Source organism: Balaenoptera borealis (assembly GCF_965194805.1).
Source record: "Balaenoptera borealis genome assembly, chromosome: X".
Lineage (NCBI taxonomy): Eukaryota > Metazoa > Chordata > Mammalia > Artiodactyla > Balaenopteridae > Balaenoptera > Balaenoptera borealis.
In genome coordinates, this window is record NC_138881.1 from 99,690,852 (window position 1) to 99,718,459 (window position 27,608).

Here is a 27,608-nt window from a genome sequence, read left to right on the forward strand (position 1 = left end):
GATACCCCTCTCTCATGGTTCCCCCCTCCCTGACCTTCTTGGTGCCCAGTTCTCAGTCTCCTTTGCTGAATCTTCTTCTTCTTCCTGATCCTTCCATAATAGTAATCAAAATCAAAATCATTACAACTGTGATTTATTAAGAGCTTATTGAGTGCCAGGCACCCTGTACCAAGTCCTTTAAACGCATTAGCTCCTTTAATCCTCATATCAACTCCATAAAATAGGTATTACTATTAGCACATGTTTCAGATGAGGAAACACTCTGCAAAGTTAAGAAACTTGCCTAGGGGCATGCAGCTAGTTAGTGGTGGAGCCAGAGGTCACTCTCCCAGGTGAGAAGGCTATGCTTCTTACACGTCTTAGCTCTCCTGTGTTCACAGCACCCTACGATGTAGGTGTTATTATCTGCATATGAAGTATGAGGAAACTGACGTTTGTAAATTCAGGATAATAAGACCTGTTTTCCCCAGGTGCCCAGTGTATGAGTGATTAGCATAGGGCTGGTCCATTGTAGGCTCTCAAGAAATGGTAGCTATGATTACTCGGCTAGAATGCATTATTCTGCTACAGAAGGAAGGACGGGGAAAATTCAATGCAGTCCATGCTACGCAGGCAGTGCTTATTCAGTGTTAATCTGACACCATGACAGTTGGGCTCCAGGAGCTACGCCGAACCTGGCCCCTGACAGGCACAAGAGTGGATTCAGAAATGCCTGAGTGTTTAGTGATGGTGATGGTGGTAATGATGATGATGATGATTGATGATGGGATGATAAGGGAACACTTACTGAATGCCGAGGTGGATTTCTCCTAGTTTTGCGTGTCCCCAGAGGAGGTCTCCCTCCCCCACATGTCAGAGGCACTCCTATCCTTTCAGATAGGTCAGGACCAGCCAAGTCTTCCCCAACTCAAACAACTCCCCTGAGCAGCAGATGGGATCTAGGGGTCAGGGGAGCTGATCTCAGAGGGTCACACAGGCTCCCTAGTGCGTGGCTGGAAGGAGACATGACTGAGGTCTGAGGAGTCCTTTACGATCCAGATAACCCCCCAATCCTGTCACTACCAGGGATCTCAGGGACAGGATAAAAGGGGGCAGAGGGAGTGGGGCTGGGTCTCCCCCCGCATCCTGACAGGGTGTATGGATCTCCAGCTGCAGCATCTCATCTCAGATCAGAGGTCACAGTTTATCATGGCCTTTCACAACTGCTTTCTCAGATATGTACCACGCTCACCATCCCCACTTTACAGACCAGGACGTTGACGCACACATGGTTATAGGACCTTGCCTAAGATCAGACAGCTAGTAAAAGTTGGAGCTGGAACTGAACATCAGATTTGCCCCTCCCCAGAGACTGTAGTTTTTACCATTGTGCTGTAAAGTCATTCCTAAGGTAACAGGTACAAGACATCTGATCATTCTATTGGCTGCATCCTGGGTATGGATTTCTGAATTGTCATACTCACAACCTAAGCATAGTAGGATGGCCTTGGTCTCATTTCTTTTACTGAACAAGGCAGAAAAAATTATCATTTTAGGAAACTTCCATCTCAGAGCCTGAAACCATCTTCTCCTCATATTTATTTTTGTATCCAATTTCTGGGATAACATACTAAAAATAACAAATTGTTGGTGAGGACATGGGCAAGAGGCTCTCTCCCACACTGCTGGCAGGACTGAGAATTGACACATTCTTTCTACAAGGCCAAGGGGAAAATGTATCAAAGTTGAATGTGAAAACCCTGAAAACAGCTGTTTAACTTCCTGAAATTGATGCTAAGAAAGTAACTGAACAAGTCCTGAAATTGATGCTAAGAAAGTAACTGAACAAGTCCTGAAATTGATGCTAAGAAAGTAACTGAACAAGTGTAAACATTCTTATGAACAAAGGTGTTTATTCTAGCTTTTTAATTTTTTTGTAACAGTGGAAAACCGGAAACAACTTGAAAGACCAGGAGTAAAGTTTGGCTGAATAAATTAGGCTCCACACTTGGAATGGAATGCTATGCTTTTAAAACTCTGGGAGTGCTTTCAGATCATTGGGCCTAACCAGACAAATGAAGAGTGGCCCCTCTAGAAAAGGGCTTAGAAGACCACCGGTCCACCAGGGCTTCTGTGTTGTCTGTGACTCCCAATGTGCTGTGTCTATCAGCGTGGTCCTCCCCTTCATCTGGCAAAACTCTTGTCAAATTTCTAGTATCATCTCCCCTGGCACTCCCTCGGGACAGCTTTCTCTGACTCCACTAAAGGTCATTCCTTACAGCTTAGGTAGTACTTTTCATTGTAACTTCTTGTCTAATTATCTGTCCTCCCCAGGAGGCTTATAACCCCTGTGCAGAGCACAGGGAGTTTTCAATACCTTGGTACAGAATCCAGGCACACTCTCACCTCACGTATTTGCCCTGGCTATTGTAACTCTTCCTATAGATATCCCTGTGCCTTGACTCCCCACCATGTTCAAGTATTTGCTCAGATGGCACCTCATCCTGAACAGCCCATTTAAAACTGCACACCTGGGCTTCCCTGGTGGCTCAGCGGTTGGGAATCCGCCTGCCAATGCAGGGGACACGGGTTCGAGCCCTGGTCTGGGAGGATCCCACATGCCGCGGAGCAACTGGGCCCGTGAGCCACAGCTACTGAGCCTGCGCGTCTGGAGCCTGTGCTCCGCAACAAGAGAGGCTGCGATGGTGAGAGGCCCGCGCACCGCGATGAAGAGTGGACCCTGCTCACCACAACTAGAGGAAGCCCTCGCACAGAAACGAAGACCCAACACAGCCAAAAATAAATAAATAAATTAAAAAAAAAAACTGCACACCTGCACCCCCCAAAATAAAATACTTAGGAATAAACCTGACCAAGGAGGTGAAAGACATACGTTGAGAACTATAAAACATTAATAAAGAAAACTGAAGATGATTCAAAGAAATGGAAAGATATCCCATGCTCTTGGACTGGAAGAATGAATATTGTTAAAATGGCCATACTACCCAAAGCAATCTACAGATTTAATGCAATCCCTATAAAATTACCCATGACATTCTTCACAGAAGTAGAACAAATAATCCTAAAATTTATATGGAACCACAAAAGACCCAGAATTGCCAAAGCAATCCTGAAGAAGAAGAACAAAGCAGGTGGCATAACCCTCCCAGACGTCAGACAATACTACAAAGCTACAGTAATCAAAACACTGTGGTACTGGCACAAAAACAGACATATGGATCAATGGAACAGAAAAGAGAGCTCGGAAATAAACCCACACACCTATAGTCAATTAACCTTTTGACAAAGGAGGCAAGAATATACAATGGGAAAAAGACAGTCTCTTCAGCAAGTGGTGTTGGGAAAGCTGGACAGCCACATGTAAATCAATGAAGTTAGAACACACCCTCTCATCATACACAAAAATACACTCAAAATGGCTTAAAGACAGCATAAGACATGACACCATAAAACTCCTAGAAGAGATCATAGGCAAAACATTCTCTGACATAAATTGTACCAATGTTTTCTTAGGTCACCCTCCCAAGGCAATAGAAATAAAAACAAAAATAAACAAATGGGACCTAATCAAACTTACAAGCTCTGCACAGCAAAGGAAACCATAAGCAAAACAAAAAGACAACCTACAGAATGGGAAAAAAATATTTGCAAATGATGCGACCGACAAGGGCTTAATTTCCAAAGTATACAAACAGCTCATACAACTCAACAAAAACAAAAAAACAAACAAAAAATGGGCAGAAGACCTAAATAGACATTTCTCCAAAGAAAAAATACAAATGGCCAATAGGCACATGAAAAGATGCTCAACATCACTAATTATTAGAGAAATGCAAACGAAAACTACAACGAGGTACCACCTCACACCACTCAGAATGGTCATCATTAAAAACTCTACAAATAACAAATGCTGGAGAGAGTGTGGCGAAAAGGGAACCCTCCTACATTGTTGGTGGGAATGTAAGTTGGTACAGCCACTATGGAAAACAGTATGAAGCTTCCTCAGAAAACTAAAAATAGAACTACCATATGATCCAGCAATCCCACTCCTGGGCATGTATCCAGAAAAGAGGAAAACTTTAATTCAAAAAGATACATGCACCCCAATGTTTATAGTAGTACTGTTTACAATAGTCAAGACATGGAAACAACCCAAGTGCCCATTAACAGATGATTGATTTAAGAAGATGTGGTATATATATACACATACAATGGGATATTACTCAGCCATAAAAAAGAATGAAATATTGCCATTTGCAGCAACATGGATGGACCTAGAGAATATCATACGAAGTGAAGTCAGACAAAGAGAAATACTACATGATATCACTTATATGTGGAATCTAAAAAATAGTACAAATAGTACTTATTTACAAAATGGAAACAGACTCACCGACATAAAAAACAAACTTATGGTTACCAAAGGGGAAAGGGAGGGGGGAGGAATAAATTAGGAATATGGGATCAACAGATACAAACTACTGTACATAAAATAGATAAGCAACAAGGATTTACTGTGTAACACAGGGAACTATATTCAACATCTTGTGATAACCTATAATGGAAAATAATCTGAAACATATATATATAACTGAGTCACTTTGCTGTACACTTGCAACTAACACAATATTGTAAATCAACTATACTTCAATAAAAATATGTAAGACTTGCATGCATAATAAATAAATAACCTAAGGTGTAAAAAAAGAGTAAAATAATGAATATTATTTTCATTCGCTATGTGTTGAACATGTCAATAATATAGTAAGAATTATTAACCCCATTTTAGAGGCAATAAATGGGTCTCAGTAAGAGACAGCAACAGGATTAAGGTGTTATATGCCAGTAAACAGATGGGAAGTCTGGCACCAAAGCCTATGAACTTTCCATCATATATCTGAAGTAGAAGTGTTGACATTAATGAGAAAAACTGTATCACAGTGGAAGATCAGTTATTGGGGCAGGGGTACCAGGAAGATATGAACATCTGATCAATTTCCTGTTCATCAAGCACAGGTTAAAGCTGTTTGAAAATCTGTAAGTAAAAGAACTTAAATTTTACTAGAGGGAACATGATAGAGGTTGATTTTAAATATCCTGAATGGACCAAGATCTAATTTAGCTCAGGGAAACATAATTGAAAATAGAATGTCTTTAGTATCACTGATCTCTGAAACTCAAGAAATGACACATAAACTTTTTCCTTCTCTGTCTGCCAGAATGCTTGGTAAAACTATTTTATTCACTAAATAATTTTAGAGTTGTTATAAAAGTAGAGTATTTAGAATGTCACAAAACTATACAAAAGATTTTACATGGTTAATATTTAAATAGCCATAAAAGTATACAGGAAGAAAAAATAAACCATAGGTGAATACTGAACATTGTGGCATCTTTCTTTTAAATCCTTTTTCTAACTTTGTGAGTGTAGATATATGCACAATTTATTGAGTAAATTTTGTTCTTTTTCTGTTAATAAGTGCAATAATTTCAAAAGTAGAAAATAAAGATTGGCAAAAAGAGAAGTAAGGGGGTGGTAAAGCCTGAGCAAATATAAAAACATACCCCCCCAAAAAATACAAGAAATAAACACTGTGCTGTTACTGGCTGACAAATAATGATCATTAATTGTAGTAAGTATGATTATTTTCATAGACAAAGCAAAAGAATTGGTGGAAACGTTTCTGAAAATAAAATGAGGGACGTTAATGTAAAATCTGAAAGGCTTAGGAAAAGAAAATGATAAAACTCTTTTTACCATTAGAAGATACGAATGAAAGGAGAGAACTGAAGCTCAGCTAGAGGATGGTGGGTGAGCGTGGTGGATGTAGAGGAAGACATTATCATAAAATCACCCAGGCCCCAGCCACATCACAGGCTGGACCTCACAATTACAATGCAGGGATCCTCTGCCCCACTTGGCTTACTATTAAGTGCAGTAGCTCATTGGAATAAAACAAGAGTGGTGAGAGCCACGGCAGGGGTGAGTCAGGGGACAGTCAGAACACAGAGGAGGGCCCTATAATCCGCGGGGTCAGGCTTCTCACAGGGGGTCATGTGTAGGCTGTAGGACTAGTATCCTCAGCAACTGGGAGCTCAAAGGGATCAGAGCGCTGACCAATGTGAAACCTACGTACCTTACCATTGTGGTCAGAGAGCCCCAAGCTGGAGGCCCAAGAGGCAGGAGGAGCACATTTTTCCAAGTTGAAGGTCTTGAGCTGTGGTGCTGAGGTCTCAGGGGCACTGGATGCCAGTGGGGACTTCAAAACCGTCAAGTGCTGGCTCCCCAAATATCACCAATGCACCTGTTGGTATGACAATGCTGAATTTATCGCTTACCTCTGTAAGGGAGAACCCTCACCTCACAAAGCTTTGCCAGTGTTTCAGGGAGGAAAGAAAGGGCAGAATTTATTGAGAAATGAAAGCATGGTTTAAGGCAGAGGGTCTTTCAACTCTGGGGCTTGATTAGGATTGGGTAAGGATCATGATACCAACAGTCTGGGACTGAGGGAAGCTGCAAGGGGAGGATTTTGAGGAGAGGGACTTCAAGAATTTCAGAGAGCAAACTGTTGCTGCTTTCCATTGAAGAGTTGATGGATCTTTGGGGACGTTGCTGTAGTGAAGAAACTATTTGCCTGGACAGAGGAGTCCTGGAAAAGTAATGCCAACGAAGACAGTGGACTGGCAAGACACATTTATGTACATAGTATGGCGTGGTTTCGCTTCTCAGTGTCCAGGCTGAGTGTGGGGATGGACTGTTTTCTCATATACAAAACACTTTTATGAATAATTCACCTTAGGTATGCGTTTATTTGGTAGTGTCAAAATCCTTTCGTTTCTCTGAATCCCGAGGGAAGATAATACCTACTCTTATCCTGAGAAACAAACTAAATAGCTAGCTTTAACAGTCTGGTAAACCCTTTGGGTGGATTATTTTATTTAATCCTCACAAACACCTTGTGAAGTTGGTACTATTATTATCCCTATTTTATAAGAGGAGGAAACTGAGGCTCAGGGAGGTAATAATTAGCTCACAGCGATGCGGCTACAAATGCATTTTTTCGGAACGTCAACAAAAACCATCTTCAACAAAGCTGCCTTATTCTGTTCCGTTTTTGCAGAAGGGAGCTGGCATCCAGGTTCGAGATAATTATTTGACCATTCTGTCCTGTTTGGGGTCCTTCTCCCTTTGGGGAGAAAGGAGGAAGGGGTGGAGGCCGCCTCCACCTACTCCACTTTGGATCTGGGTCAGCTCCCCTCGGCATCGCCGCTTCGCCCTGGGCCAGCGGCGCAGCCATTTCCGCCGCAGACGCCTAAGCCTCTGCTTGGGCTGCCCCGCGGACCGGAAGCCACTCGCCAGTCCACGCATGCTCCGACCAGCTGGTGACAACAGCGCCGGTTTTGCCCGCTTCCGGCTACCAGGGGGCGCCACGACATAATCGCGCGTGCGGGGAGGGGTGGCGGCCACGTGGTCAGGGAGCCGAGCGCTGGGACTTAGGGGACCGCGGCTTGGAACTCGGGACGGCTGCAAGCCTGCTCAGGCCGCTTGCCTTCCTCCATCGCCTTCTTTCGCTGTGCGCGGACCACACGGTGGGACTGTAGCGGCGAAAGCGACTGAGGTCTGGGCGCAGTTATCTGTAACCTCTTGGCGACCCTGACAAGCAGACGCGTGAGTTTCCCGGGCACCAGGAGGCCCTGGGAGGAGACACCTCACCCTGACTTTGTAGCAGTTTTTGCCCGTTCCGCAACGCAAAGAAGGAGGGACTCGGTCCTAGCCTTTCCCCTAGCTCGGAGAGGTGCTGTTCCACCCCCTGGCACCTCCCCCATCGCCCTTAGATAGATGTGCTTTCCTTTAGAGTATCCCAGGGGGCGGGTCTGGAGGGGTGGAGTTAGTATCTATCAGCTGTTCTGGCAGGACATCCTTGCCTAGTCAGCACTGACCAAACTGCCAAAAAAAACCCCAAACACACAAACAAAAACCACTAACATTTTCACAGATATGCTGTAATAGAACAATTCACCTGGTTGTGAACAAGGCTTGAGAGTTGCAAGAAGTGAATTTGTTACCTGACTACAGTTTATTGCTTGGAGTAGGGGCCTGGCACACTCACACTTAAACTGGCAGACCACGGATTGTCCAGATTACACACTGGGATCACCCAACCGGAAACGCATTGTACACCTCATCACGCAATATTCAGAGAGGCTGACTTTGATGTTTCTGTCAGCACAACCCCAAACCCCAACCGACATAAATGCCTCAGAAACTTCATTTACCACAATTCTTACCAGGTCTTGTCATGGAGGAAAAAAGTTAATTTAGAGAGAAACTAAATAATGTAAATTGAGGGATTTTTTTTAAAAAAGAGCCTTATACTTTGCATACCATTAAATTCACTCATTTTACGTGTACACTTGTTTTTACTAAACTTATGGAGTTGTGTAACTATCACCAGAATCCAGTTTTAGAGCATTTTTATCACCCCTCCCCAAATTCCCAAAAGACTATTTGTAGTTAATCTCTCCTCCTACCTCTAGTCCTAAGCAACCATGTAACCGTCCTCTGTCTCTATAGTTGCTTTTTCTGAACAGTTCATGTGAATGGAATCATACAATATGTGGTCTTTTGTGAATGGCTTCTTTCACTTAGCATGATGTTTTCCAGGTTCATCCATGCTGTAGCATGTATCAGTACCTCATTGCTTTTTATGGCAGAATAACATTCCATGGAATGGGTATACCGCATTTGTTTATCCATCTATCGGTTGATGGACATTTATTTCCACTTTTTGGTTATCATGGGTAATCCTATTGTGAACATTTGTGAGGACATATGTTTTCAATTCTCTTGATTTCACTGCCCTGCTCGGGTGCTGCCGTAGTGCCCTTAGCAGACCTCTGTCATAACACTTAACACACTGCCCTATAAGCTTGGGTTCATTCTCTATCTCTGCACTGGAAAGGGCAAGGACCATGTTCACTTGTTCCCTGGTCTAGGAGTGGGACTTCTGGGTCATAAGGTGACTGCATGTTGAACTTCTTTAGGAATTTCCAGACTGTTTTCTAAAGTGGCTGCACCATTTAATATTCCTGTCGGTAAATGTATGAAGGTTCCAATTTCTCCACATACTCACCAACACTTGTTTTGTCTTTTTGTTTGGCATCTCATTGTGATGTTAATTTGCCTGACTGAGTGGTATTTAGCTAGTTTCACTTCACTTTAATGAATACCTATTTTAATATTTTGATCTAGGAGCTGAAATGAATAATACATGGTCCCTCCTTTCAAGGAGCTCATATACAGTTCCTTCAGGGAGACAGGTAGAGATACAGATAATTACAGTACAGTGTGTTAAGTGTTCTGATGGAGCTGAGCAAGGGATGCTATGGGGAGCAGAGACGAGGGACACCTAACCTAGTCTGGGGGGAGGATGGAGGAAAGTATTATTTTCTAAATTGAAGTATAGTTGATTTACAATATTATGTTAGTTTCAGGTATACAGCAAGGTGATTCAGTTATATATTTTTCAAATTCTTTTCCAATATAGGTTATTACAAGATATTGAATATAGTTCCCTGTTCTATACAGTAAGTCCTTGTTGTTTATCTATTTTATAGGTAGTAGTATGTATCTGTTAATCCCAAACGCCTAATTTATCCCTCCCCCCCTTTCCCCTTTGGTAACCATAAGTTTGTTTTCTATGTCTGTGAGTCTGTTTCTGTTTTGTATCATTTGTATCATTTTTTTTAGATTTCATATATGTGATATCATGTAATATTTGTCTTTCCCTGTTTGACTTACTTCACTTAGTATGGTATTCTCTAGGTCCATCCATGTTGCTGCAAATGGCAATGTTTCATTCTTTCTTATGGCTGAGTAATATTCCATTGTGTATATGTACCACATCTTCTTTATCCATTCGTCTGTTGATGGGCATTTAGGTTGCTTCCATGACCTGGCTATTGTAAATAGTGCTGCAATGAACATTGGGGTGCATGTGTCTTTCTGAAATATGGTTTTCTCTGGGTATATGCCCAGGAGTGGGATTACTGGGTCATATGGTAATTCTATTTTTAGTTTTTTAAGGAACCTCCATACTGTTCTCCATAGTGGCTGCACCAATTTACATTCCCACCAACAGTGCAAGAGGGTTCCCTTTTCTCTACACCCTCTCCAGCATTTATTATTTGTAGATTTTTTGATGATGGCCATTCTGACCGGTGTGAGGTGATACTTCTTTGTAGTTTTGATTTGTGTTTCTCTGATAATTAGCGATGTGGAGCAGCTTTTCATGTGCCTGTTGGCCATCTGTATGTCTTCTTTGGAGAAATGTCTACTTAGGTCTTCTGCCCATTTTTTTGATTGGGTTGTTTGTTTTTTTGATACTGAGTTGTATGAGCTGCTTGTGTATTTTGGAAATTAAGCCTTTGTTTGCAAATATTTTCTCCCAGTCCGTAGATTGTCTTTTTTGTTTTGTTATGGTTTCCTTTGCTGTGCAAAAGCTTGTAAGTTTGATTAGATCCCATTTGTTTGTTTTTGCTTTTATTTCTTTTGCCTTGGGAGACTGAATTAAGAAAACATTGCTATGATTTATGTCAGAAAATGTTTTGCCTATGTTCTCTTCTAGGAGCTTATGGTGTCATATCTTATATTTAAGACTTTAAGCCATTTTGAGTTTGTTTTTGTGTACAGGAAAGTATTAAAAAAGCCTTTTCTAGAAGGCGCTTTAATGTGCCTTGGTTTTCTTTTGTGTATTTTTATCAAAATTACACATGTACATAGTTTTAAAAAGTCAAATACTTCTACAAGGTTGGCTATTTTTAAAAAGAGGAGTCCCCAGCTTTCCTCCCCATTCCCTGCTTCCCCCAAACCAATCAGTTTCTGTTCTTTTAACTCTTTGGATATTTACCTCTATATCTTTAAATAGCAAGCATATTTTTATTTTAGAAGAAAAATTATCAGGCCCAACACAGGCCGAACAATCACCATCCTCACTTGCAGTGATTTCTCAATTGGTCAGCCCCATTTAATATATTTATTTATTTATTTGTTTGTTTATTTATTTTTGGCTGCATTGGGTCTTCATTGCTGCACGCGGGCTTTCTCCAGTTGCAGCGAGTGGGGGCTGCTCTTCGTTGCAGTGCACGGGCTTCTCATTGCGGTGGCTTCTCTTGTTGTGGAGCACGGGCTCTAGGTGCGCAGGCTTCAGCAGTTGTGGCTCGCGGGCTCTAGAGCACAGGCTCAGTAGTTGTGACGCACGGGCTTAGTTGCTCCGTGGAATGTGGGGTCTTCCCGGACCAGGGCTCAAACCCGTGTCCCCTGCATTGGCAGGCGGATTCTTAACCACTGCGCCACCAGGGAAGTCCCAGCCCCATTTAATATTAACACATGGTTAATCGTGAAAGCCACAGTCACAGTGCAACCTACCTTACCATTTAAATGAAAGAAGACAGGCATTACCAACAGTTAGGTACCAGAATAACTGAAGTAAGACAAGATATACATTTTAAAGGAGCAGCCAAGGAGTTGTTTTCCTCATTGGTATTTTCGTACCATATAACTTCAATAAGCCAGAATCCAATTACAACTGTCAATTAGGAAGAATGTTATTTTCATTCAAACTTTCAAAGAAAAAGCCAAATCACAGACAAGCAGCATAGTATAGGACAGAGGTTGGCACACTATGACCTGGCAGCTAAGAATGTTTTTTCAGATGAACATTTACAATCAGTTTGATGATAGGGAACACTAAGTTTCAACCACAATAAAACAAAATATTATTCTTCAATTCCATTTTTTCATTAGTAGACCTGTATTACAAAACCGTATAATCAATTATTATTATATTTTGGGTTTCATCAGTAAAGAATTTATGGAAATTTTTTCTGTCATTATATAAGTACCTACATAATATCCTCGATTTTGCTTCTTGGCCCATATGGCCTAAAATGTTTACTATCTGACCTTCACAGAAAAAGTTTGCCGACTCCTGGTTTAACAGAAGAAACCGAGAAATTGCCATGTACTTGCTGGGTGACCTTGGGAAGTCACTTTACTTCTCTGGCCTTGATTTTTATTATCTATAAAGTGAAGATAAAGGGTGGTGGGTGGATGAGATAAGCTCGAGGGTGAAAGCCCCCCATCTCCTAAGTTTTTTATTAATTACTTAATTACGCAAATATTTGATCTACTCCTGTGTACCGAGAACTGTTAAAGGCATTGAGGATACATTGGGAAACAAAATTCCTGTCCTGAAAAAAGGATACTGTTCTAAATGAAAAGAGACTTAGCTTGCAATGTGTGGTCTGAGATTGGATCTTAATTTGAACAGACTAGCTTTATAGGACATTTTGGGGAAAAGTAAGTGGATATGGATATGGATGGGTCTTAGATGAGATGAAAACTTCTTAACGTGGAATGGTGGAGGTCATTAATTGAGAAAAAGCATTATGCACATGCATTACCTCATTTTGGTAGAAAGTACATATACATATTATATATACTTAGAAAAAGATCTGGAAGGATGTATACTAAGCTGTTAACAGTGGTAATTTCTGGGTGGTAGAAATGTAATGTTTCTATTAATTTTTGTTTTCTAATTTTCCACAATGAACAAACATACACTGCTTTTGTAAAAATAAGAGATTCTTTCTAATTTAAAAAGTAATCTCTCTCTTCATGGAGCTTACATGCTAGTGCCTCTTATAAGTATTAATATTGCCAAATCTGTCACTTTTTTTCTAGGGGAACACAAGTAAGAATGGAGGGTGCTCTTCCTCCCGCCCCACCCCGAAGGTAACAAAGGATCAAGGCTTTCTCCGTGAAATAGCTGCAGAATGTACACTGAGCCTGCTGGCATTTCCCTTAGAGTTTTACTGGTAAGTAGAGCTTTCGTATACTCAAGGCTTTAGGATGGGGTGGGAATTTTGTAGGGTGGCTGGCATTAAAAAAGGAGGACTAGAGAGGCAGACGTTGGCAGTGTCCAGCTAAGCAGCGTGTCTAATCTGATAGGGGAGACAGGTTTATCTCCTCCATTGATGGACACATCAGGCTACAAAAGCCTGATGTGATCAAGCATTTGAATCATGTAACTACTACTCCTCTTATTCTTATTTTAGGCCAGGGATCTATAAACCCTGACGTCTATTGTTGTAAATAAAGTCTTATTGGAACACAGCCATACTTCTTTGTTTACTTATTGTCTATCATTGCTTTTACTCCGCAATGGCAGAGTTGAGTAATTGTGACAGATGTGAGTATATGACCCACAAAATCAAAAAAATTTACCATCTGGCCCTTTAAAAGGAAAAGTTTGTGGATCCTTGTTCTAGGCTCACCAGAAAACTGTCTTAGTAGGCAAGCCTGTGGGGAGAGAATGCCCACTTTACAGTTCAATTAATAAATTGATGTTGTAATTTATAAACTTCATTCTCTTCTGAGCTTTATTAGCATGTGTCAGTATTCCCAATTTCACATGATTCTAAGTTACTTACAAGATTGGAATTCCTTTTTTTAAATTGAAATATAGTTGACATGCAATATTATGTTAGTTTCAGTTGTACCGTAGAGTGATTTGGCATTTGCATACATTGTGAAATGATCACCATGATAAGTCTAGTAACTATCTGTCCCCATACAAAGTTATTACATGTTATGGGCCATATTCCTTATGCTGTATATTACATCTCTGTGACTTATTTATTTTATAACCGGAAGCTTGTTCCTCTTTATTCCCTTCTCCTATTTTGCTCCCACCACCCTCCTGCCCTTTGGTAACTACCTGTTTGTTTTCTGTATCTGTGAGTCTGTTTTCGTTTTGTTTATTAGATTCTACATGTAAGTGAGATCATACAGTATTTGTCTTTCTCTGTCAGACTTATTTCACTTAGCATAATATTCTCTAGGTCCATCCACGTTGCTGCAAATGGCAGAACTTCATTCTTTTTTATGGCTGAGTAATACTCCAGTGTGTGTGTGTGTGTGTGTGTGTGTGTGTGTCTGTGTGTGTCTGTGTGTGTCTGTGTGTGTATACACCACATCTTCTTTATCCATTCATCTGTCGATGGACACTTAGATTGCTTCCATATCTTGGCTATTGTAAATGCTGCAGTGAACATGGGCGTGCATATATCTTTTCAAATTAGAGTTTTTGTTTTCTTCACATAAATACCCAGAAGTGAAATTGCTGGATCATATGGCAGTTCTATTTTTAATTTTTTAGGCACCTCCATACTGTTTCCATAGTGGCTGCACCAGTTTACAATCCCACTCAACAGCACAAGAGGGTTCCCTTTTCTCCACAAAATGGACAAAAGTATGATGAAAAACAGTATACATGTTTATAGTCTCAAAGTATCTCCCCACAAAATGCTTATTCGTTACGAAGGGCAAAATAGTAACTTCACTGGGGAGAAACCTGGCAGACACCACATTAACCAAATGATCAGAGTTAAGATCAATAGTTGTGGAACAAACTGATACCATGTGCCTCTTGGTAGGATGCATTGAGAAGGACACAACATCACATCTGTAGTATTCTTGCCAAAACAAATAATCTAAATTGAGTCACGAGGAACCATCAGACAAACCCAAAATTGAAACCAGTCAGTATTTTTCAAAAGTGTCATGGTAATGAAAGACCAAAAAAAAAAAAAAAAAGACTAGTGAACTATGCCAGATTAAAGGAGCTGAAGGAGACAGGTGTGATCCTAGACTAGAAAAAGGACATTGTTGGGGCAATTGGAGAAAATCAAATAGTCTGTTGATTAGGTTATAGTGTTGTATGAATGTTAATTTCCTGATTTATAATATTGTACTGTGGTTATGGAAGATGTTAACATTTGGAGAATCTGAGTGAAGGGTATATGAGAATTCTTTGTGCTATTTTGCCACTTTTTTCATTGTCTGTACTTCCAAAATGAAAAGTTGAAAATGAAGCATGAGGGACTTCCCTGGTGGTCCAGTGGCTAAGACTCCGTGCTCCCAATGCAGGGGGCCCGGGTTTGATCCCTGGTCAGGGACTAGATCCCACATGCCACAACTAAGAGTTCGCATGCCTCAACTACAGATCCCACACGCAGCAATGAAGATGCCACATGCCACAACTAAGACCCGGCACAGCCAAATAAATAAATAATAAATAAATAATAAATAAATTTAAAAAAAAGAAAATGAAACATGAGTTATTTACCTCACCCCCAAATATCCCTAGGTGATCTGACTGCCGTGTGCAGCGTGGCTTACAGAGGGGCCAGAGTGTAAGTGGGGGGACCAGTCAGGAGACTGTGGCACTAGACCAGGGGAGAGATGATGGTGGCTCAGACTAGGGGGATGGCAGTGGAAATTGAGAGGGGTGGATGGATTCAGCACGCATTTTGGTGTCTCCACAGGAAGGACATTGCACAGGAGGGAATAGAAGGGAGACCAGCCTCATTTGAAAAGGATGTTCTCTGCACATTACCTTCAGATAAAATATAGAACAGAATAGACCCTGCATGTCTATATGGGCTTTTTCATTGGTTTTGTGGATTCTAAATCCTCTAGCATGGAAGCTGGACCATTTATCACGGAGATTGTATTTTATCTTTTTTTTCTTCTATAGTTTTTAATAGTGTTCCTCTCACCCAAGGAAAAACAAGGAAAGGAGCTTTCTTTGTTTACCTGCTGTGTCTACCTCTGCCAAGGAGTTTTCTCTTGAGAATCCCTCTCTGCTCTTTTTAAGAAAGAGTTTGAATTCTGTGTTGTCACTCAAATTGTGACCTTTACAGGGTCCTGTTGGTCAACTTGGGTTTCCACATGATGTGCCCTTCCCTACATTTACGCTCAATAAAAATTCGTCTGTTTTTCAAGGCTCAGCTCAAGAACCACCTCCTCCAAGTTGTCTTCCTGGATTTACTCAGCCTAAAGTAATCCTTTTTCCTAGGTAAGTCATAGCTCTTAGTTTATTCCTTTTATTTAGCCCCCATTCACTCTTTCACAGTTATACTCATTGCTTTGTACTTATTTGTTTATTTTGTTTGTTTGTTTGTTTTGGCTGAGTGGCATGTGGGATCTTAGTTCCCCGACCAGGGATTGAACCTGTGCCTCCTGTAGTAGAATCGTGGAGTCTTAACCACTGGACCACCAGGGAAGCCCCTGTACTTATTTGTATTCATGACTTACCTCCTCTACCAGATTTTAAATTCCTTGAGGGAAGGGTACTTAGGTTGTTCGACTTTAAATATTTTCTTTCTCATCATCAGATGCAAAAGAAGTTCAGCAGTAAAATAAGTTGATAAGTTCCCCCATGTACCTTGAATCTAATCTTTAGTTTCTCTTGTTTCTAGTAAGGACTTTTCCTGTGAAATGCTGGAGTCACTCCTTTGTCTCCAGCGATCTCCTTTGTAACTTAAAGCCTGTTTTCTATGATTTTCTTTGCCATTGCTTTAATGGAGCTGCTTCCACCAGGGGGAGCTCCTTACTATAGCTAGGTCAATTTTTTTTTCTTTAGAGGCAAAAGAAAGGAGACTTCATCAGGCAAAATATCAAAGCAATGGGAAAACAAATAGTAGGAAGTAGGAACTGCACATAACATCTCTTGGGACTTGACTTGGTCTCAGCACCAGTTGGCCCAAATGCCATTTCACTTGTTATATTGGGTTTTGGTATGATTCTGGCCCATGTGTAAAGATTTCCCTCTTCCCAATCTTTTATTTCTTCTACAGATATATACTGAGCATATGCTTTGTGTCAGATATTGTTATAGATGCTGAGGCTTCATCTGTGAACAAGACCGACCAAGTCTCTGACCTCATGGAGCTTATTTCATATGTGGGCAACAGATAATAAGTAAGTTAGATATATAATAATATGTAGTATATTAGATAGGGATAAGTGCTAAAAAGAACAAATAATGCAAGGTCTTGAAGGCCATTGTAAGAACTTTGGTTTTTACTATGAGTGAGATGGGAAGCAGTGGGGGATTTTGAGTAAGAATGATGTGATCTGACATGTTTTAAAAGGATCACTCTTGTTTTTTGGATAATACATTATGTTTAAGGGGATAAGCTTGAGCCAGGCTGGTACAGTGGAATTTGGGAGAAGTTGTTGGATTTGGGGGTATATCTTGAAGGTGGAGCCAATTGGATTTGCTAACAGATCAGATGTGGGATGTGAATGAGGAATCAAGGAAAACAGGGTCACCATGTTACATAACACCAATAGCATTGCATAAAATGTGGCTCGTGCCCTCTGGAGTTGTATAACACAGTGTTTCTGTTCGAGACGATGCCAAGGTTTTCATCCTGAGCAGCTGGAAGGATGGAGTTGCCACTAACTGCAGTGATAAAGACTGTGGGTAGACAAGGTTGGGAGTATATCCGAAGTTGACTTTGGGATATGTTGAATTTCAGATGCCAGTTAGACATCTAAGTGGAGGTGAGGAGTGAGCTGTGGGATGTATGAGCCTGGCACTCACAGGCGTGGTGAGGGCTGGAGATAAACATTCTTGAGTCATAGGCATCTAGATAGTATTTAAAGCTGTGAGATGGATGAAATCACTGGGAGTGAGGAGAGTTAAGAGAAGGGGACCACGGACCCTGCCCTGGGGCAACTCCCACAGCCAGAGGTTAGGCAGACAATGAGGAGCCCGCAAAGGGGACTGACAAGGAGTGGCCAGGAAGATGGAAGGAAAACCAGAAGAGGATGGTGCCCCGGAAGCCGCGTGAAGAAGGTGCTTCCGGGAAGAGGGGATGATCAGCTGTGAGAAGTGCTTCTGGTTGGCCAAGCAAGATGAGGACCGAGAATATTCGGTGGACTCTAGCAACATAGAGGCCAGTAGTGGCCTGGATAAAAGCCTTTTCAGTGGACAAAAGCTTGATTGGAGTGGGTTCAAGGGAGAAAGGGAAGAGAAAAATTGTACACGGGGAATATAGACAAATCTTTTGAAGAGTTTTGCTGTCACGAAGAGGAGGGAGATGAGGCAGTAACTGGAATGGTGTGTGGGAGAGGGGGTCAAAAGAAGGTATCAGAATGGGAGAAATAGAGCCCAGAGGTAAACCCCTGCACCTACAGTCAATTAATCTACAACAAAGGGGGCAAGAATATACGATGGGGAAAAGACAGTCTCTTCAGCAAGTGGTGCTGGGAAAGCTGGACAGCCACATGTAAACCAATGAAGTTAGAACACTCCCTCACACCATCCACGAAAATAAACTCAGAATGGGAGAAATAATGGAACGTTTGCCCCAGGAGTACTCACTGGTCGTGGGAGTTCACTAGTCCGTAGTCACATGCGTTTCTGGGCATAGTAGCCAGTAATCCTCAGAGAAGCTAGATGTTGAGGGAGGGGAAGTTGCCAGGTTTGACTGGAACAAACTCTAAGGAAACCCGTGGGCAGCCTTTAATAAAACTGGACTCAGACCCTCTGCAGTTAGGGAAAGGGAGAGTATCTCCACGTGTGGAAATGGTTGGGGCCATGAGCTCTAGCCATCCCCCTTGTCCACTGGGTGATTCCAGCCTCCTTTGCCAACCTTGAAGGATCTGGCCTCAGTTACACTGCAGACGGCCTGTAGATCCGCTTCCAGAAACATTATTATCTCTTATTATCCAGAGAAGGGAGAGGAAAAGAAATTTCTATAGATACTGTGAGCATGACAAAACCCTAGGTAGAGTTTGAACCAAGTGGGAAAAGTGACATAAAAATTCAGGTCACAGTTCCACTAATGACGTCCCTGTTACTTGGCAAGAAGTGGCCTCAGCAGCAGAAGCCATTGTCGAGCCAGGCTTGCTTCTTAGCTCTGTGTTTTAGTAGTGATGGCTTTGAAAACACAAGTTTTACTGGTCTCCATGTCCTGTTTTTATTTGAACTTGTTTCCGATTCTCATGTCTTCAAGGCCCAGCTCAAGTGTCACTTGTTCTGCAGAGCCTTCTGTGAGCCCCGTCTCAGGCAAAACAAACCATTTCCTTCCCTGAGTTTCTATACCACTTTTTCTCTTTCTCTCTTCTCGCACATGTTACACTGAGTTGTGTGCGGTTGTAAACAGAAAAGGCGGCAGAGTGTAGTGGATAAGAGCACGGGCTCTGGAGCTAGGCTGCTTGGGTTTGAATAGTGCTTCTTGCAAATTGCTTAATCTCCTTTTGCCTCACTTTCTCACCTGTCTCATCTCAATATAATAATAATAGTAGTAGTAGTGCCCTCATAGGGATTTTGTAAAGAGGAAAGAATATGTGTGAAGTACTTAGAACAGTGCCCAGCCTGTAGTAAGTGCTCAATAAGCTTTTGGTATTTGTCTCTCTTCTCCTTGAGGAATAAGATGATGCCCTTATGTTAGCACTGGGCTTGGCACAGAGTGCTAGGTGCTTAATACATTTTTGTGTGACTAAACCAGGTTCATGTTTAACGGTTTCATATGTGTATAGCCCTTTCATCAGCTCACTTATTTATTGCTGTGTACTGCTCCATGTAGCGGTTAAGAATGAAGGTTCTAGAGCCTGATGGCCTAGTTTGTGTCGTTGCTTAGCCACTTATTAGCTTCTTAACCCCTCATTGCCTCAGCTTCCTCATCTGGAAAATGAGAAAAAATATTGGAAGTTAAACACAGTTACTGAATATTCGGATATTAACTATATTTATTATTAATCTTATCGTTAATTAAATGATTTAATAAACACGTACCATGTTCCGTGGACTGTGCTAGACAATAGAGACGCAGAGGGGCGTACGGCTTGCTTCCTGCTCTAAGAAAACCTCTCAGCTAGTGAAGGCAACAAGTCAGTATGTATAGAGCCTGGCGGAGGGAGGGAGCAATGAGGGGAAATGGGAGGGCAGTAAGGTTTTCTGGAGCAGGTACATCCTGAGCTTTGCATCTGTGGGTTGAGGATCCTGGAATAAGAATGCCAAATGGGTATCAAAATCCCTTTTGTGGTTCATCAGAAATGAGTTTTATAACAGATTTCTCCCATCAATTTCTTTAACAAGACCCCTTAACGAGAGGCTCCACCGTGTATTTGGAAACCCAGAGAAACCATTCTGGGCCAACAACAACGTATCATCAGGCCAACCTAAGTGTACCAAAAATGGTTTTGAACAGTTTTCCTTGAGCAAAACTCCTCTTTCCTTTTGTAGTTAAGCCAGAGAGCCCTCGCAGGCAGAAGACTGCATTCCAGATGCCTCTGTCCTGCCCTCTCCCTCCCTCCCTCCCAGTGAATTTTCTGAAAAGGTTGGCATTTATCTTCCCTTCCTCACCCCAACAATCAGGTGAGAGGGAAAGCAGAGAGCGGCGTGTTTTCTAAGAAAAGACCAGGACCCCTTTCTAACTCACACTTGTAATAGGGACCTCTCTGAGATGGTGGGATGGGGCTATATTTACATTCTTGAGATCAAGTTCAGAGTATGGGTAGATGAAAACCTTTGTCTTTTGTCTCTTAGAAAACCAATAAAGCCAGTGAAGCTTGTCTATATTCCCCAAGTAGTTCATAAGAACAATAGAATTCAGAGTTCCTGGTGTTCCTCTGGAGCTGATTTTGGCAAGTGATAAGCAGCTTGTAAAAGGGCTTATTATTGAGTAGAGTTTTGGCTGCCTGACTTTTAAGGTTGGTTATTTATTTTGCATGTTGTATAACAAGAGCATTGGGCAATGCTCAGAAGAGGCCTTCTGGGTCAGAGAGTAAGGACTTCTCTGACCATCCTCTCCTGCCAGAAGATTCCGGGTGCGGAGCACGGGCCCAGGCCGTGGCTTTTGTGCAGCCCCTAACCACCAGCAGGCCTTCTCTTAGGGGTTGAATACATGAACATTTCCATCCAGTCCCAGCCTGAGAAAAATATATGTGTGTAATTTCTCAAACTTACACTGATAATGTGAGCTGCCTTTGAAAGACGTGGGGTTTTTTTGGTTTTTTTTTTAAAATTAATTAATTAATTAATTTATTTATTTTTGGCTGTGTTGGGTCTTCATTTCTGTGCGAGGGCTTTCTCTAGTTGCGGCAAGTGGGGGCCACTCTTCATCGCGGTGCGTGGGCCTCTCACTATCGCGGCCTCTCTTGTTGCAGAGCACAGGCTCCAGTCGCGCAGGCTCAGTAGTTGTGGCTCACGGGCCTAGAAATTGTGTGCTCCACGGCATGTGAGATCCTCCCAGACCAGGGCTTGAACCCGCGTCCCCTGCATTGGCAGGCAGATTCTCAACCACTGCGCCACCAGGGAAGCCTGAAAGACGTGTTTTTAAAGACACGTTTTGGTCATGTACAAGTAGTCCTATACGGGGTCCTTGTCATCTGAGTAGGTAGGTGCTCTGAAAGGTAGGGCTTCCAGCAGCTTGTGAGGAGTGCCCAGCCAGAAGCATCCCCAGCCCTTTCAGTTCAAACTTTAAAGCCATGTGCCTCCTACCTCATGCCGGACTTACTGGCTCTCCGAGAGAGATCCAGACATTTTAGAGACAGTGAGTGAGGGAAGCTCCTCTTTTTTCCTATTCCAAACTTTAAAAGTGAATTGAGCCAGGGCCCTCACGAAACTGAGATGGTCTCGACAGAGAGAAGCTTACTGGTGGCTCTTTTTTCACTTTTCTCTTGTTTGATTTTTATGGGAACCTGAATTTATGAGGAACTTCTGTTTATAGAGGCTATAAGCCAGCATTTGTGTCCAGTGATGTTAGTAAAATGGGAAACAGCAGGAGGTTACAGGTGCCTGGGAAGAGATTTCATGAGCCATTGAATGAGTTTTGGATGCTTTATGATATTTTGAAGACACATGTCTTGGGAAAGGTGGCCTTTACACTTGAAGTTACTGTTTTAGGATGAACCATCCTCCCTCAGAGACAATGTTTTGTTGAAGAAAGTCTTGGAAAACATGTGAGATCCAATCATCCTCATAGAGTTTGTGAGTGTGACTAGGTTAAACTTAGTGCACTAAAGTCTCTGGCATTGGGGACAGGCCGCTACTTTGGCTCCTGTATTAGTCAGGATAGGCTAGACTCTGACGCAGTAACAAATAAACAACACAGGATTATTTGTTGCTCACATAAATAAGGTTTGATGCGGACTGGTTGGCTCTCTTTAATCTTGTAGCAATGCCATCTGGCACGCGTGACCTCCAAGGGCACCATGGCAGAGGAAAAGACAGCTGGAAGCCCGTATGCCTTAGTTGCGATCCCAGCCCTGACACACATCACTTCACATATTTCAGTAGCAGGAACTAATCACTTCGCCCCAATCTAACTGCAAGGGGTACGTAGAAGCATACTTGGTGTATTTGGTGGCTGTTAACAGTCTCTGCTACATCCCCTGGGTACCAACTGACCCTTAACTTCCCACCCCACTCTCAGGGAATGTATGAGTGATGCTGATTTTCTAATTCTGTAACAGACCTGACTGTGAACACCAAACCAGCTCTCCAACCTGACAGACAGCGCTTGTTTTATCTAAGGAAAGGGGACAGGACGGGCAGTGCTCACCTGTTTGACAGGTACAGTCCTTTTCCTTGTCCTCCCTCGTCGCTCACCATGAAGCACACATTCTCACTTCTGCTCTGTCCTGAGAGTCACACTCATATGAACATAAGAGTTGCCCCCAGGTCAGGCACCTTTGTCACTCTAGTCCCAGGTTCCAGGTCTGACTGGAGCTGCGGGAGTGTTTGATGAGAAAGTGCAAGAGTTGTGTTTATGAAGTTCCCACAAGGTTGGGGCAGGCTGTCCATGTCTCTAGTGGTCCAGATGCCCCAGGGTTGAGTCACCATAAATTAATTTACGGCAAACCCTCTGACAAGATTGAGGGAGCAGAATTCCCCAAGTGTCCAGGAGTATCACTGAGATAGGGAACTCACTCCCCTCCCAAAGCCAAGTTCTCCACAGTTAAGGTGGTCCTTCTCCCAGAGGAGGATGACCAGTGGAGCCATTTCCAGATTTCTCACTAGAAGTGAGGACCAAATTCCCAGAAGGGACCTGAGAGTAAAAAAGTGGTTGCCTTCTCCTGTCCTGACTTAGCGTGTTTAGCTGAACCATAACCACTAGAGTATACTAGAGAGTGTGTGTGTGTGTGTGTGTGTGTGTGTGTGTGTGTGTGTATAAAAATCGATCCTGTGGTACTTGGTGACTTTGGTTGCCCAGCCCTTGCAACAATTTTCTTCTGTTGTTGTTATTTTCCCTTGGAATTGCAGGCGTGAGCAAACTAAGGAAATAATAATTTACTCTTACTGCCTTTAGTGTCTTCCAGAGGAAAGGGGTGGCTGGAATCAGTGTAGACCAATCCAAAGAGTGCACATCTGCCAGAATTGCAGCTCAGCTTCCTTGCCTCTGGCATGTGTATCTTTCTGCAGGGTAGGCCCTAGACCAGATGTAAGTAAGTTAGCCGCAGGGTGACTGCTTGGCTGGTTAGCTGGTTGGCTTAGAAGGGTGTGAAGGGGCAGCAACATAAGGAGGTAGGGGTTAGGCAAGGCTGTATCTGAAAGAGGGGCAGGATGATTAGTTTTTCCTTTCTCTCCTTTGGCTTCATTGCGATACGCTGTGTGGGTCTTGTTAGCTTGAATCTGGATGAGACTCACCCAAATACAGTTCTGAGATACAACTCACATCCCCTTACCTTCTAGAATCACTGCCAAACTCATTATGGTTAAAAGATTTCTAAGACTCAGGTACAGCATTCACCTTGGTTGGAGTTTGCCATTTAAATTTATTTCACACATACAAGCATTATGTCCGTTATGATGTGTTTTTAATTGTTTATCAGTTATTCCAGATTGAACCACTTTTAAAATTTCTTTGTGTTTTCTTTATGGGAAAAAACATCGTTCGATGGTTGCTGTTTACATTCCCCGCTTTCTTTCCCAGAAACAAAATTTTAATTCTTCACTTTGACGTTTTCATGTCTTCCTCTTCCTATTTCATACTCCTGCTGTTGATTGACACTTTCCTCACTAAGTTTCCTCCTACTTCCCAACATCAAAACCTAAGCTTTTTTCTCTTTTCCATATCTTTAGTTTGAGATGTTGTGTATGATTTCTAGTAAAACTGTTAAGTGATCGAAGATATTTAATTTTGAGCCAGTTAGAATCTCTCAGACTTCTGTGATCTTTCCAAGGACTTCAAAGTAATTCACCTTAAAAACTAAAATATGTCATTGTAGTACTTCATTTATCATCTCCAAATATCTGGGAACTAGGTAGGGGCAAGTTTTATCCCTTCTATCTTAAGAATGGTCAAATCAAGTTTCAGAGATGAACCTCATCTTCATCCTGCTGGCTGTTTGATGTCCAGGCCAAAGTAATCAAATGCTGACCTGTGGATTCTGCATTATTACCTCCATCCTGGGCTAAACATGACACTGGGACAGGCTGAAGGAGACTGCTCTGCATCGTGTGGGTGCTAATGGTCTGGCAGAGGCAGGACTCTGGGGTCATATGTCCCCAGAAGGCAGGGACCCCAGCATCTAGGCAATCCTCCTTTTATATCTTGTGCGTAGCTGGGCCTTTGCGGCCTGACCCAGCTCTCCCAGCAGGACCCTGTGGTAATCCTCGTCTACAGAGGATGTGGACACAGTGGGGATTTAGCTGTCAATAATATTATAGACAGTAGAAAATTTCAAATGTTGCTTCTTAAAGTAACAAGTGATGGCTGAGGATGCGAGAGAGAATGGCCTTCTCTGCAGTTTATCAGTGAAGTATTGACTATGAAAATGGTTTCTAAATTGTAAAAACATGGAACACATGATGGCTATTGGTACTACATTATGAATTACATGTGTTGCTTTTCTCCCAGGATTTTAAAGAAAGACCTCAAAGATCTCAAGTATTACCATAGTTAAGAAACTTCAAAATTCACTTTATTTACCTTACTTCTGATTAGTGCATTTTTGTTTTGCTGGAAGGTAGAGCCCATGGCTTAGTTATTTTTTCTCCAGCTTCACTGAGGTGTAACTGGTATGTAAAAAACTGTAAATAATTAATATATATAATTTGGTGAGTTTGGACACATGAATGGACCTAGAAGACATTATGCCAAGTGAACTAAGTCAGTCACAGAAGGACAAGTACTGCATGATTCCTCTTATATGAGGCATCTAAAATAGTCAAAAGTAAGGATGGTGGTTGCCAGGGGTTGGGGGGATGGGGATATGGGGAGGGGGTTCGTGTTCAATAGGTATAAAGTTACAGATATATAGTACAAGATGAGAAAGTTCCAGAGATCTGCGGTACAATGTAGTGCCTATAGTTAACAATAAGGTATCATGTGCTTAAAAATTGATGAGTGCATTTTTTTTTATGTCATTGGGTTTCTCTCTGGATCTGCCTAAGCATGAGAATTCACCTTTTTATGTTTATTTTTATTTTTCTGGTAAAATCTGTGTACGCACATGTTTTATTTACTTATTTACTTATTGGAGTATAGTTGCTTTACAGTGCTGTGTAAGTTTCTGCTGTACAGAGAAGTGAATCAGCTGTATGTACACATATATCCCCTCTTTTTTGGATTTCCTTTCCATTTAGGTCACCACAGAGCATTAAGTGGAGTTGCCTGTGCTATACAGCAGGTTCTCATTAGTTATCTGTTTTATACATAATAGTGTATATATGTCAATCCCAATCTCCCAATTCATCCCACCCCACCCTCCCCACTTGGCATCCGTACATTTGTTCTTTACGTCTGTGTCCCTATTTCTGCCTTGCAAACAGATTCATCTGTACCATTTTTCTAGATTCCATGTATATACGTTAATATATGATATTTATTTTTCTCTTTCTGACTTACTTCACTCTGTATGACAGGCTCTAGATCCATCCACGTCTCTACAAATGACCCAATTTTGTTCCTTTTTATGGCTGAGTAATAGTCCATTGTATATATGTGCCATGTCTTCTTTATCCATTCATCTGTCGATGGACGTTTAGGTTGCTTCTGTGACCTGGCTATGGTAAATAGTGCTGCAATGAACATTGGGGTGCATGTGTCTTTTTGAATTATGGTTTTCTCAGGGTATATGCCCAGTAGTGGGATTGCTGGGTCGTATGGTAGTTCTATTTTTAGTTTTTTAAGGAGCCTCCATACTGCATACTGTTCTTCATAGTGGCTGTATCAGTTTACATTCCCACCAGCAGTGCAAGAGTGTTCCCTTTTCTCCACACGCTCTCCAGCATTTATTGTTTGTAGAGTTTTTGATGATGGCCATTCTGACCAGTGTGAGGTGATACTTCATTGTGGTTTTGGTCTGCATTTCTCTAATGATTAGTGATGTTGAGCATTCTTTCATGTGCTTGTTGACAATCTATATATCTTCTTTGGAGAAATGTCTGTTTAGATCTTCTGCCCATTTTTGGATTGGGTTGTTTGTTTTTTTGATATTGAGCTGCATGAGCTGTCTGTATATTTTGGAGATTAATCCCTTGTCAGTTGCTTCATTTGCAAATAGTTTCTCCCATTCTGAGGGTTGTCTTTTGGTCTTGTTTATGGTTTCCTTTGCTGTGCAAAAGCTTTCAAGTTTCATTAGGTCCCGTTTGTTTATTTTTGTTTTTATTTTCGTTACTCTAGGAGGTGGGTCAAAAAAGATCTTGCTGTGATTTATGTCAAAGAGTGTTCTTCCTGTGTTTTCCTCTAAGAGTTTTACAGTGTCCGGTCTTACATTTAGGTCTTTAATCCATTTTGAGTTTATTTTTGTGTATGGTGTTAGGGAGTGTTCTAATTTCATTCTTTTACATGTAGCTGTCCAGTTTTCCCAGCACCACTTATTGAAGAGACTGTCTTTTCTCCATTGTATATCCTTGCCTCCTTTGTCATAGATTACTTGACCATAGGTGCGTGGGTTTCTCTCTGGGCTTCCTATCCTGTTCCATTGATCTATATTTCTGTCTTTGTGCCAGTACCATACTGTCTTGATTACTGTAGCTTTGTAGTGTAGTCTGAAGTCCAGGAGCCTGATTCCTCCAGCTTCGTTTTTCTTTCTCAAGATTGCTTTGGCTATTCGGGGTCTTTTTTGTCTCCATACAAATTTTAAGATTTTTTTTGTTCTAGCTCTGAGAATTCACCTTTTTAATTTCCTCAGTGCTTCACAGTTTTGGGGATAGTGCAGGGATGCTCCTCTGTTGGAGGTTAGAGCAGATTCCCCAAGCCCATGTTGCCCTTACTTTGTCAGCACTTCACTTTCTGAAAGAAGAATCTGGCACGGCCTCATGTTTGTTCTTGGTTATTCTTCCCAATTTTCTGTCACTCAGAGCTGTCTGAGCCAGGGAGTTGGTGTGGGCACAGGGGATTTTGAGGCCTGGCCTGATCCCAGGCAGATATTCAGTAGCACAGAACTTAACCCCAGGCCAGGTTTCTGACAACTTCTGTTCTCTGGAAATTTTCTCCAAACCTGGAAAGAAGAAATAGCTACAAACTCCCTTAAACACACAGAGATAGCACTAAAGCCACAAACTTTATTCCCCAAGGCACTTTATTTTCTGGTGCCTTGCTTGTAACATAGCTATAAAGAGTTTTGTAATCTGGTTCCTAGCTGTACAGATTAGAAGCAACAGGAAGAGATGTTGGAGTGGGGGATGGGGGGGAAGAAGCTCAGAGATACTGACAGAGGAAGTGCTGGCTGAAGGCCTGATATCCTGAAAAGAGACAGAAAAACAAAATAGCATAACATAATAAAGCATGTTGATTCT

At 41.9% G+C, this 27,608-nt stretch overlaps 1 protein-coding gene across 13 annotated transcripts in view; it reads left to right on the forward strand.

Moving 5' to 3' along the window:
* The first annotated feature begins 1,840 nt into the window (after positions 1-1,840).
* Positions 1,841-27,608, forward strand: part of LOC309620767 (uncharacterized protein) — a 96,968-nt gene continuing 71,200 nt past the window's right edge. For 4 of the 13 annotated variants that reach the window (XR_014239604.1, XR_014239606.1, XR_014239612.1 and 1 more), the window contains exons 1-4: positions 1,841-7,669; positions 12,746-12,879; positions 15,851-15,923; positions 16,705-16,828. Coding sequence is in view for 2 of the 13 variants with exons in the window: in XM_082377645.1 (XP_082233771.1) it covers positions 12,838-12,879; positions 15,769-15,923 (197 nt within the window). In the remaining 11 variants the exon portion in view is untranslated. The other 9 variants (XM_082377645.1, XM_082377646.1, XR_014239605.1 and 6 more) reach the window with 8 other exon arrangements.